Source organism: Trachinotus anak, unplaced genomic scaffold, assembly GCF_046630095.1.
Source record: "Trachinotus anak isolate AG129_WGS33_773 ecotype Australia unplaced genomic scaffold, CSIRO_AGI_Tana_v1 ptg000023l, whole genome shotgun sequence".
Taxonomy (NCBI): Eukaryota; Metazoa; Chordata; class Actinopteri; order Carangiformes; family Carangidae; genus Trachinotus; species Trachinotus anak.
In genome coordinates this window covers 3,216,392-3,229,765 of record NW_027273874.1, presented here as the reverse complement: position 1 = coordinate 3,229,765, position 13,374 = coordinate 3,216,392, and the positions used below count along the sequence as shown (strand labels likewise).

Genomic DNA, 13,374 nt, shown 5'->3' with positions numbered 1-13,374 from the left:
TCAAAGGGGGAAAGGCCTTGCACCCTTCAACCGCAGAACAATGAGAGAATAGAGGGGCAGATTTCCATAACACTGTCCATTGCTGTGGCTCTGAACTGCTCATACTGACCTGGTGAGAAAAGCTTCTCTCACATCAGCACATGGAGAGCACATTCCTATCAGTGGGTTCAACGGGCAAAGTGAAGGGCCACTGAAAAAGAGAGGGAACTAGAGGAATGTAAATACATGACGAGACAGAACTGGTGAATTTCCTACATGCCTCCTTTATAACCAGCGTAGAAAGTGACGACTCCTATAATTAGCAGCCAACATGAGGTAACATTTCCTATAGGTAATGGGGGTTAGGCTTTGTTTAAAATGTCACACGGCGTATAGTTCTGCCAAGACCCATTTTGAAGGCTTAAAGGGCCTTAATTGGAGGACAGTATAAAAGGGGCAAAAAGATTCTCACTGTGGCTGCCAGAGACAAGGAAACTCGGTCAGTGTGCCTGGAAGCTGGTGACTGTGTGTGAGTGCGTTCATGGTGGCTGTGTGGATAAAAGAAAAAAAAAAAAGTGGAGCGCGTGTGTTTCTGGACTGTGTGTTTATGCTTGTGTACGAGCATTCGTGGAATGTGTGTGTGTGTGTGTGTGTGACTGAGGCACGAGCAAGAGGGGAGAGGGGGCTACAGCCAAGCAAGCGGATAAAAGATGAGCTGGAGAGAGCGAAGCGCTGGATGCTCACAGCTGAGCAAAATTAGATCATCTGCTTTGAATCAGATGAATTCAACCAACACAAAGGTGGAGTTTATTAATGAAAGTCCCTGAAAATATCATGGCTTCATACCATTAAAGTCATCGAATATCTGCTAAATACAACTGACTTTTTTTTTAGCTCTCCATTGCCCTTTTATTTTACCCTGGTATTTCTCTAAAATTATTCAACTACAATTTAGATTGACATGAATATTGTCAGGGAACTATGACTTAAACTCACTTGTTGAAACACAAGGTTATTATGTTGCTCCAATTGTTCTGCACCTCTGTTAATAAGATAATCAGCTCTAAAACTGCACAAAAATATAATATAGTAATTAGCTGAAATTAATTAAGGATTAGTGCCTGGAGTACAAAGAAAAACAGGCACGAAAAAAGAAAAAAGAAAAAAGGATGAGAGGTCATTGGGTTCAAGTGAGAACACAGAATAAATTAAAGTTTATTCAACATAAACAAAGCATAAAAACAATAAAAACCGGAAAGTCTTTTGTGAAACTGTTTTACAGTACGTCAACTACAAATTTTGAAAAATCATTCTAACAACCAATTTTATGAACCAATAAATATCAAGCACTCCCTCAAATGTGTAGCTTCACCTTGGTCTTAACAAGATAGTGTGAAAACAGAGGAGGAGAGGAGGAGGACAAGAAATCTTTTTTTTTTTTTCAGGATGGAGAAAAAAAAGAGAACTGGCGCAATCCAGTCTGTGGCTCCTGCCGTTGCCCCAGGATACGGATGGAGTGAAAGCGCGAACTGGGAGCTGGAAAGAGCTGCAGCTGCCTGGTTTCCATAGCGATGTGGATGCAGGACAAGTGAAGAGAGAGGCGGAGAGGCAGACTATGAGAGGGACAAGTGAAACATAAACTCAGAGAAAGATGAGAACACAGAGAGTGTGAGAGAGAGGGAAGAAAATGTTGGTGAAAATAAGTATAGTAGTGAACACAGTGGTGTGGTGGGCAGACTCAAAGGACTCAGGGAGAAGCAGAGGGAGACACTGGAGGGATGTTAAGCTCAGACATAGACCCCCAGGACTTGCCACTGTAGACTGCCACCTTCAGGGGGACCTGGGAAACACACACACACACGCACACACACACACACACATACAGAGGAGAGCAGTAGGTGTCAGGGTGTTGGTATACATGTGTACATGTCATTTACTATGACCTACACTGATTTTCATCACTCATCTAACTGTCACCTAACACAAGGCCAGCCTCAAAAGACGGTAACTTCAATACAAATTCAATACATATGCTTTTATTTTTTAAAGGCACAATCTTCATCTTCAAATGTCCCTGAAAATCTTAAAAATACTGGTGTCCTGTAGCTTATTGTCTGTATTTTTAATGGTCAGTGCTTTAATGACTAATTATTGGCTTTACATAAAAAGCAGGAGGGTGATTTCCGAGTCTTAAAAACAATAAAACTATCAACTACCATTTAAAAGTAAAGCCAAATACTACAGATAGGACATGTGCCTATTTCATCGTTGTGCTCTTTCTCTTCTGCTAATACTGTATGGTTGTTACTGTGTACATCTCCATTAGCTTGGGTGCCATGGCAACAAAATGTATAGAGTGTGTAGTAGTAAAATCTCTGAACATGACAATCAACACTACTATAAACCTGAACGATTGTATTCAGTCAGGTTCCAGTCGCTCACCTTCAGATGGATGCCCAGATGGTCTATATGCTGCAGGGACTCCATAGTGCTCTTCACCAAACCTGCACACAAAAGTATATGCACACACGTAGCCACACAAATATTAACAATCATATCAGTTACCACAGCCAGAATAACATAAAGCTCTTTTATGCAGCAGTGTTCAACCACACTGTGAAATGTAGAACTGTTACATAAACGAACCACAACAGGCTTCAATGTCTAAAACATATTTCGGGCATATTTGATAACTGATCTCTAATAATGACCCTGAACACAGCTCATGTACCTGCAAAGTGTTCCACCTGGGAGTCCTCCACTTCGTACAGGAGCTCATCGTGGAGCTGCGCTACCAGCCTGCAGGTAAAAACACACTCAGAATACTACTACACTACCACCACAACTACCAATAACAATGTGACACACAGCTGGTATCTTCATCAACAAACTCTTTGCCCCTCTGCTCTTCTAACATACCCATCTAATTCTGGTATATTTTGTCTCTGGCTTAAAGGGTGTTTACTCTAGCTGAATGTTAAACATGCCTCAACTCTGAAAATGGAGTTGGCTGCTAAACCAGTGAAGGTTTCTTATGTGTTTCGACGTGAGAGACTCAGTCAGTGTGTCTATAAATATAGGGCCTGGCCATGTTTCCTGTGTAGATTGAGAAAGATGCACGGTGTGAGGAGCCGGTGTGTATTTTGTTACAGGAGATGTATGAAAGGAGAGGAGGAAGGATATAGTGTTAGGTATAACACAGGAGCGATGGCTTGTAATATGAGCATGCTCAGTCTGTAGCACCACGCTGTACCTAGCAGAGAGCGAAGTGTTAGAGGAGATCGGGTTGAAGATTCTGATCATGGCCATCTTACAGAGATCAGCAGCAGAACCTGTACACACACATTTAAAAAAATCACGTTTGACCACAATCACGTTGCCAAGGGGTAGACAAAGTGATGACGTAAGTGAGTGGTTTTGACAAGTTTTAACTGTGAAGATATTAAATGAACAGTGATTGACTTCCACAAAGAGCTCTGATCTAACAGCTATGATCACTGGTAAATGAAGAAGACTGAGATTATACAGAGCAGCACACAAGCTGGTGCAACTGAACACCGTCAGTCATCCTACCTTGGACCATAAAGTTGACAGCTTGCCTCTCAGCCTGCATGCGGATGCCCCAATCTGGAGAGTTGATGTTAGGGAGTGTCCGCCGACGACCCATGATGGACAGGACATAACCTAGACAAAAGCAAACATCTAATATGTTTCAAATTGAATTAATAATAGTCTTGCATGGGTCTTGTCTTCAGTTCTGTGAGTTACATAAAGGAAATTACTGTGAATTTGCTTGTGTAGATAGTACATTTAGCTGAACTCATAATTAATGTCATACAAAGAATCTTTTTCTTTAGACAACAAAAAATAACATCATTTTTCTGATCTTTGATTTTTTTTTTTGAATAACTGGAAATTTTTACTACATTAAAAATTAGTCATAATTTTAAGAGGTTACACGGAAACAACGTTGGTAACTGCAATACAAGAGCGTTCGTCTTCTGCAGCAGTGTTTTTTTAATGCTGTCTTCTTTCTTGTCAAAACCTGATGCCTACATTATCCACAATGCACCTCTACTGCCAGTAGTTTGGTCACAGATTTGGGTGTGTTATGCTAGTAGCGGCTAATGTAGAGATGAGGTGAACTCACTCCACACCAACAGAAGTTTTGTGCATGTTGACCCTACTAATGCTGACTCAAGTGACATAACATACTTATTTTTAAATCATTATCATGTTTTTTCACATTTTTATTGTAAATGTTTTCTCTTTATATATAAGCTGCCTGACTATTGCTTCATCTTTCTTTATATTTTTTCTTCTTACTGTTTATTGTTATGCACCAAAACACCAAAGCAAATTCCTCGTATATGAAAACCTACTTGGCGATAAACCTGATTGCGATTCTGATCACTTGAGACAATTTATCAAACTTCAAACACCTCCCTCTGGAACAAAAGGTTTGTACACAACCTCTTCAAGATCTGTAAACAAATTTAAAATCAGAGGAGGTTATCTTTGAAGAATTTAGTTGATGTATAAAAGGACGTGTCCACAAGGAGGATGTTCAAAGTCAAGACTGATCCAAGTCCAAAAACTGTAAACATCATTAATCACATTTTGACCAATAATCCTGGATGGAAACTCTACTTTTTCTTCACCACCTCAGTCTGTTCAGTCAACAGAGTCATCCTTAACTACATGTCGAGCAGAACTCACAGCTACAGAGCGCGATTTGAAGGGAACAGTTTCATGAAAGGTCATTTGTTGATACAGCATTATAGGTGATTATGGTAACAGCAGGCTTACAATGACACAAGCCACCCACCCACACACAAATGTGCAACACACACACACACACACACACACACACACACACACACACACACACACACACACACACACACACACACACAAACCTTGGCAACCACGATACACATAGAAAAGCGAAGAAACACACATTCCCTGTACAGTCACAGAAACATACTGGAGGGCAACATAAGATCATGTGCACATAAACACACCCATTATCATATGCAGGTATGCAACACACACACACACACACACACACACACACACACACACACACACACACACACACACACACACAGTGGGACCAGTACATTCCACCAGCTGGACAACAATGGAGCTGGCTTTACAGCTAAATCCCTCTAGTATCCCTTACTATGGGGAAAGCCAACCAGGGCATGAAACCTGAAAGACCCTCTTCCCAGAACACACACACACACAATCACGTACACAAGCATAAATGCATAGGAAATGAGCACATGCCGATAGTAACAAGCACAAAAACCTTCCACTCACTGTGAATTGACCCATGACACATGAGTGTGACCTTTTCATGAAGAATGTGACCTTTGTTCTGGGGCCCGATGACAGGGATGTGCAGTGTACTTTAGGTCAGTGAAAACACATCACACAAATGTTTCCATTTATGGACAGGTATGACTGTGAATCACACTGGAATGTGTGTGTTTTTCATCGTCAATAGGCCGGTGTTTGGACACTGCTTTTCAAGTTCACACAGTTTTCATGGTCAGTGGTTTGGAGAAAGTGGTTTCACATTTGATGGGTGGCAACGCTTGAAACTAGAATTGGGCAACAATTCAGCATCATTATTTATTAACTTCCAGTGCGATGAAATGATCATTATTTTTTATTTTTTTTAATTAATTATTGTGTGCCAGATGTAGTTAAAAACCAACAAAACCAGCCATTGAAACCAATTTCCTCACTTCTTACTATGTGGTCTTATGTGACCACAGTATATTCTACCACAGTTAGTCATGTGCCTCCATGCACCAAACAGGATTAGGAAATATTGAAATCCAAATCTGTTAATCTGTTACTCGAATCTAATCAAACCACACAGTTCTGATGAAGCAGATTAGTTCTTTATTAGTTTAGTTTAGATTTGTTTTGTTTTTTTAAACATGCCTTGTTAATAGTGACTATTTAATGATATAGAAAATTACTAAAACTACATTTTCATGGGTTTTAAGCCCTTTGAGTTTAGTCCAATGTAATGCATAACAGTAAGAACAAAGTTTATTGCACTAAATATCAATTTGATATTGATATTGATTTAAAACTGGCAAGAAAGATCAAAATATTTAGTATATCAAATTTTAGTAACGAAACCTTTCAGAGAATAAAAGTTTATTTCATTTAAGCTCCACTTGGCTGAGTATTGCTTCCTTTTGTGGTGACGTGCCAAAATCTATGACCTCAAATAAACCTCAAATCCTTTTTTTTAAAATGAATGACAAGTCTTTCTCTGCAGTTTGTGGTTGAAAGATCTTAATTCATATGTGCATGAACAATTTGACAGTGCATCAGAGCCAGGATGTGTTTATGTGTGAGTGTTAGCACAGCAGGGTGTTTACATATCTGTGCAGATCAAGGTTTCCCCTGTGTCTGTTGTGGGCTTCAGAAGACTTGGCCGGTTTTTCATCTTTGTGATTTTCCCCAGTTGTGTTCTTTTTTTTCTTTCTTCATCTTTTTTTATCTCAGAGAGTCTTTACAAGTTAATGTATGGCATTCATCCTGAGAGCATTAATGAAATGTGCCTGATACCCAGAGTGGTGGCTTTATCTCATTTTAATATCAAAGACAGCCAGTGTCAAACAGTGTGTGGACCATTCAGAAAAGCTCGGCCATGGCAGCTATGGCTCAGAAGTCATTTACTGCAGACTATATAATAAAAACTATCAAATAAATTCCTGTTTTTGTCCTCATCTTTGTACCCTTCATTCTGTGTTGTTACATCTTTGTACTTCTTCCTCCCTTACATCCTATTCTTTTTTTCTTCTTTCTACACCCACATTGTGATACTGACCTCACCTTCACATTTCCCTTTCCAATACATTACCAACGAATATGACAGTAACTGAGCCTGCACCGCTCACTTCATCTCTGCTCAGCCTGCCAGCATCCACTGGATCTGAACAAAATATCGCTGTATCAGACACCTATCAACTGTATGCTGAGTGCAGAGTGGACCAGGAGCCACAGCACAAATTAATTTCTGTTCCCTGAGTCACAGCAGCTTAAAAGCCAGTGACAAGTGTGATAGCGTACATCTCCTCCCAGCCAGCGAAGATTATTTTATCGATCAGTTGAATTTCTGCTGTGGAATAAGAGAGGAAGCAACAAAAGGAGAAGCGATATGAAAACAATGACTTAGGGAGAGTGAAAGGAAGACAGAGAGACGGACGGGAAGATGCAAAGAAGAAGAGAGAAAAGAAACAAAGAGAAAAAGCGCGACAGACAGACTGAGGGACAGAGAGTGTGGGACGAGCGGGGCAGATAAATCCCAGCACCGTCTCTGATGGGAGCATCACCATGGTGATGAGCTGAATTAAAGCCGACTGTTTGGCGCATCATCATCACTCTGCCCCTGAGAACGCGGAGGCTTCCACTGTGATCTGTGCGCAGCATTTTGGAAGAGTGAGTCCATTACGCTGCTTCGATTAGGAAGCTGACACCCGGAAAAAGGGAGGCGATGAGCAGGAAGCGGGGTGTGTCACCGGTGATAGGTTGCTGCGGGTGATGGAGCACCTGTCTGTGCGCGACGGTGGGTCAGTGTTTGTGACAAAGGTGTCTGCCATCCAAGCAGACAGAAAACATATCTCCTGCCCTGACCTAATTCTTGATGTTTACTACAACACAAGACAAGATAAAATGACTGAAGACCTAGTTTTCCAATGCAGCAGCAGAGCAGCTGAAGCTTTCTCACTGATTTCTACTAATCTGATTAGGTTGTAATTGGTTTACACTGTAACCCATCAGTGTTTTTATTAGCAAGGAGAATGTCAATACAGCACACATAAGATAAACTTTCAATCACAAGCCAGAGGTTGAGGTCTGAACCCAAACATAGTCCTCAGTGTCGTAGGCTGGAGGTTGTGTTTCGGTGCATTCTGATTGAATCTGTCTGTGCAATCAGGGTTAAAGTGCAGACTTTACACTATTCTGTGTGAGCGTGTTCAAGTCTCAGGTGTGCTGTGTTGGCAGTTCAGTCGGAATATAAATAGTGTCCCGTCTGAACCATCAGCCCCTTCCCACAGCACCCCGCCCTCCCACCTTGTCCCCCTGAAGTATTGACCCACGGCAGTTTGTCTCATTCCTGCCAATGCAAGCACATCCTCTTCTTCCACACACACACACACACACACACACACACACACACACACACAAATCCCTGGTGTGCGTGGGTGCATGTGTGCACGCATAAGAAATTCAAACGACCTAGTGTATGTCAAAAGTGCAGGGTCGAACCAAGACACACACATACACACATTTTTTTTGTTTGTGGGGACATTTTGCTGACCTTCATCTATTTGAAATTCTTCACATTAACCTCTAATTTCCCTTAAATTTGACCCGGTCCCTTACTTCTAATCTGATAAATATTTTGCTACTGAGCGTGTGACATCTTTTCTCTCATTTCTATTCCATAACCTTGAGTTAATTATTCGTATGTGAGACACAACAGGAATATAAATATATACACAGACCTTGTTTGTGGCACAACTGAACAGTCTTCTGGATGAAGGCCTGGACTTCTCTGTAGGTCTGGAGGAAGCTGTCCTGGAACTGGCTGGCCTGCTCAGCACTCACCCCCAAGATCCCTGACAGACGCTCACGACCTGCAGGGAACAAAATTTATGACTCATTAACTAACGCATATAAAAAAATGCTGCGTTACTTGCAATGGAAGCACTAGTTTTTGTACCGATTAAAGAAATGACATATCATGTATCACATATGGAATTTTAAACTGAGCTAAGCTAGCTGCTAGTGGTAGCTTCAAATTTACTATACAGATATTAGAGTGGCATCAATCTCATTTCCCAAAATGTTGAACTATTTATCGAATATCAATGTTCTGTATTGATTTACATCAAAAATGATCTCAATGCAAAAGACCTTGAGCTGAAGAAATTTACATGGAGCTAAACTACCTTCATCACAACTGACTGAGGATTAGTGAGACGAGAGGGGAGAGGCCAGAGGAGGAGAAGAAAGTTTTAGGGAGGAGAGTGAAGAGAGGACAGACTGGACCAGAGGGTAAGAGAAATAAAGAAAAAAAAGTAGAGCCAAGTGAAGGGTGAGAGATAGAACAGGACAAGATAAAAGCAGAGTGGGCAAAGATCAGGGCAAAACTGCAAGGGCTGTGTGTGTGTGTGTGTGTGTGTGTGTGTGTGTGTGTGTGTGTGTGTGTGTGTGTGTGCGTGTGTGTGTAAAGTGAAGATGAAGTGAAGAACACCGAGGCCATTGTGTGTGTGTGTATGTGCATTCCCAGGAAGTGGATCGATAGAGGAGTGTAGAGGGTGAGCTCATGGGTGCCATAGCTACTGTGTATATTTGTGTGTGTGAGGAGTGTGTGTGTGTGTGTGTGTGTGTGTGTTCATGGTTTTGAGCTCTGAGGGGTGTGTGTTGATGTTTGGTTGTTGATGAGTAATGTCATGCCAAACAGCCTGAGAGCTAGTAGGAGGGTTGGCAAGGGGAGGGCAGTAGTTTCTGCAAATTCAAAATCACTACACAACAGAAACACACACACACACACACACACACACACACACACACACACACACACACACACACACACACACAGACTGCATCTCTTGGATGTTTGACCTTCATTGTGCAGAATCATATGAGCAGAGTTTGACATTAGAGGAATGTTTTCACACTCATCTACTGAAAGAGAAAGTACGTTTCTCTGTGCTTCGCACAGAGTTTCAAGATGTGTACATACAAAATGGATTTTGTGACATCACAACTACTTTGGAAGCCAACTGTGGTCCAACTTACACAAATTGAATGTTGCAGGCTTCTTGTGTCCAGTTGTTAAAGTTTTGAAATGAGAAATATTTGCATATTCGTAGCTGAAGGAGAAAGTGTAGGTGTCAATTTTTTAAATGAGGTTTTTAATTAACTTTTTTGAGAAAAAACATCAGACACAAATTATTATTCCAAACAGAGTATTTCTACTTGTCTGACACGCATGGGCTTTGTGCAGTAAGTGTACTGTGGAAATTCAATCTATAAACATTTATAAAAGCAGCTAAAAAATGCTAATCAATCAGTCAAACAAAGTTTTCTCCTCCAAATATCAACCTAATGTAAGTCAGAGGTGATAACGGGTTGGCTTTGATTCATAGTCTTTAAAAAGCAGATTTTGTTGAGATTATCACCATAGACAGTTGTGCTCAGGTGTTCTTCCTGATAAAAATGGGCACAGCAATGAAAATTCATACTTTTATTTTGAAAATTACAAGCTTTGCGATATGTTTTTATGTTTGTGTGTTGCCCTGGAGGCCAATGAGTGTGATATGTGTCTTCTGGATGTATCAGAGGCAGCGGGTGAGACAGGAGTTGGCACGTAGATGCTGTGTGGATGCTTGAAAGCACCGACTCTGGATAAGCATGTTCCTGCGTGTGTGTGTGCGCGTGTGTAACCCCACATTCCTGCTGAATGAGGTCAGTTCAGGGAGTGACCTTTAACCTCTGTTACTGACGCTCCCTGCACTGCTCCTCTTGTACCCCTCTCAGTCTCTTCAGACCCTGCAGTTTGCCCTCTCTCATCTCTTCTTCTAGCACTACTGCAACACCTCCCCTCTAATTAAGTTACTGTATACTCCAAATCAAAAAAACGTCTACTATGGCAAAAAGGTTGCTGATACTGTTATTTCAAATACTTTCTGAGAGGTCACTAAGTCCTCAGCGGACAAAATGTAAAGCCATCTGATCCTCTCATCCTATTTCCACACTGCACACTACACCTATCTCTCACCTCCTCCATTGCACTTTTTTCCCCCCAACATCATCGCTCGGCCTTCTTATTTGTTGACCTATTTGTATAGCGTACGTGTGTGTGTGTGTGCGTAAGTGTGTGTGTACGTGAGTCCATGGCACTGCTCAGCCCCTCCTCCCTGGCCTGATTATTGTCTTGCAGAGAAAGCTTCCTTTTAGTATTCGGTATCCATGGCAACGCATCCTTCCATGAAGAGCTGTCTGTCTATGCTGATCAGGAGGTCCTTCAATTCCTCTTCTCATTTCCCTTTCTCTCTCTCTCTCTCTCAGCCCCACCCGCTCTTTACTCTTCCCCTTTCCCCTACATTACTCTCTCCTCCACCACCTCCCCCTTACTTTTTTTTTGCCTTTAGCCTATATTTCCTACAACTGCCTCACTATTCCCAGTATCTCACTCTGTCGCTTTATTTTCTGTCTCCTTGTGCCCTCCATATTTCCTCTGCATTTTTAGCACTGACCTTTTGCTTTGTGAATTGCCCCTGCATGCGTCCCCCCCCCAGTCTCAAATGAAAAGCTTTTACACATTCACCTGACTGGTTATTATAGTTGAGACTTACTGAGATTCCTAGAGCTGAGTGGTTCGTCTGTGTGTGTGAGTGGCTGTGTTTGTGTGCTTGTGTTTGTTTTCTCCTGCTGAGCTGTGACTCCTGCCAAAGTAGAAACACTACAGAAACACTCCATCATCAGCTTGAGAACATCAGATTTTGTTTAGCTCCTCGCTTAGTGAGAAATAGCCGCTGGCCCAGTTCCCTACATGTAGATTCTGATGTAAACCATGCGCTTTAGGGTAATTCCTGATTGGTTAATTAAATCGAACATATTTTCTGGATTTGTCATGATGCCGTCTTCAGGGAGAACAGTAAATGTCCTGTTTTGGTGATATATTGATTCTAGGTCACAGTGAAAGAGAAGCACAGGAGCCAGATTAGTGTTTACGTAAGGCAGTCTTCTGTTTTGTATCGAGATAAACAACAAACACTATATATTTTATGACACTACAACATATGAGGGTAGATTTATTTTATTTTCTGAAGTTTCCAAATATTGGCCATCTCTTGTCTGATCCATCCGATGAATTAGGCTGTATGGAACATGAACAGGTTACTGCTGATTCACTTTGATAGTAATTGAACCTCCTCCAAGTAAATCGAGCGAGAAACTCTCTCACTACGTTGACCTCCAAAGTCAGAAGAGCAGCACCTGTGCAGGTGGAAAACTGTAAAATCTCAACTCCACTCAACTGCTGGAACAGAACGTGAACTTTACTGTGTACAATTACGGCGTCTGCTGGCCCAGTTTATGTTTCAAGGAAATCTAAACCCTTCTCATAACTTTTGACCTCTTTGCCCAGCCCTTCAATATGTTTATCAGTATATTTGTCACTCCATCTGGCCACATGGCACCTTTCCCTGTCCTTCACTTTGGCTCAGACATGTTGAACACAGTCAAGAACACAGATGACTCAGATAGAAAAGCTGCATGAGCCAGCAAACTGTGCATGAAATACTCTTACATAGCAAAAGCTTCTCAAAGTGTGATATAACGTGAGTAAGCTGAATTGCTTTTTTGTTTTTGCTCAATATTATACGACATTTACACACCAACACTCAGTTATTATTTGTAAAATGTTCAATCCACTGCCAGTGATCTATCACGTTCCCATTAACACACAAACATACACAAGCAAACAGTCTCTGACTCTGGTCATGTGGGCATGTACAGTATGTGTGCGTGATCACAAGAACATGCACATGTGTGACCCATAAATAGGTCACAAGTAGCACAGAAAAGTCTCTTAATAGGCCACAAGGGTCCATTATACATTCATCCTCCTCTTACTCTTCTTCTCTCTCTCTTCCATTGCCCCTCAACCTCTCTCTACCTCTAACCTCCATGTCTGTCTGCTGCGTGGAATCACTGGTCTTACAAAGAAATCTGAAATCTTAGATAAAGTAATGACATCATTGCCGTACTCTAGACTCTTTCTTCTTCTGTTTCTGGTTTGTATTTAATCACAGAATTATCTCTGCTGCTAACAGAGTTACCCTCTTCACACAATCAACCACCTGTAACGCTAAATAACTCCTGAACCCACTGTTTTGTCATTTTGAAACAACACAGGTCAACTGTCCAGCTGATCCACGTTGCCTGATGAATATCTGTATTTTCATTACTGTCAATCACAACTCAGTCATCCACTACTCTGTGAGTGTGTGTGTGTGTGTGCTCACCTGCCCCGTACACAACAGAGTAGACAATGCATTTGGCATGTTCCCGATCCTCAGAGGTCACCTCACCTTCACTCACCCCCTTCCTGAGTGACAGAGATAAACACACTGAGAAAAACAGAGTGTGTTTCCATACTTCATCAGAAATTATCATTAAGAGTCTTAATGTTTCTTAGAGGTGAACAAATTGCTGTACAGATTTGTTCTAAAATCTGACTCTAACACAGTTGGAGAATTAGCTGATGATAAAATGGATCCATGAAGTCCTTGGTTTGCTAGCTGGCTGTTATTGACACTTAGTAATGACTCTTAGGTGATGGATTCC

General features: G+C 41.4%; 1 protein-coding gene across 4 annotated transcripts in view; it reads right to left on the bottom strand.

The window, feature by feature from the left end:
• Positions 1-1,164: 1,164 nt before the first annotated feature.
• The window catches only part of LOC139607090 (DNA polymerase nu-like), a 58,178-nt gene continuing 45,968 nt past the window's right edge, over positions 1,165-13,374 (bottom strand). For all 4 annotated transcript variants that reach the window (XM_071459699.1, XM_071459700.1, XM_071459701.1 and 1 more), the window contains 7 exons: positions 13,053-13,135; positions 8,520-8,651; positions 3,553-3,663; positions 3,233-3,311; positions 2,711-2,778; positions 2,422-2,483; positions 1,165-1,819 (listed from right to left, as the gene is read on the bottom strand). In XM_071459699.1, the coding sequence (XP_071315800.1) occupies positions 1,727-1,819; positions 2,422-2,483; positions 2,711-2,778; positions 3,233-3,311; positions 3,553-3,663; positions 8,520-8,651; positions 13,053-13,135 (628 nt within the window). In that variant the 3' untranslated portion in view covers positions 1,165-1,726. The remainder of the gene's footprint in view (positions 1,820-2,421; positions 2,484-2,710; positions 2,779-3,232; positions 3,312-3,552; positions 3,664-8,519; positions 8,652-13,052; positions 13,136-13,374) is intronic.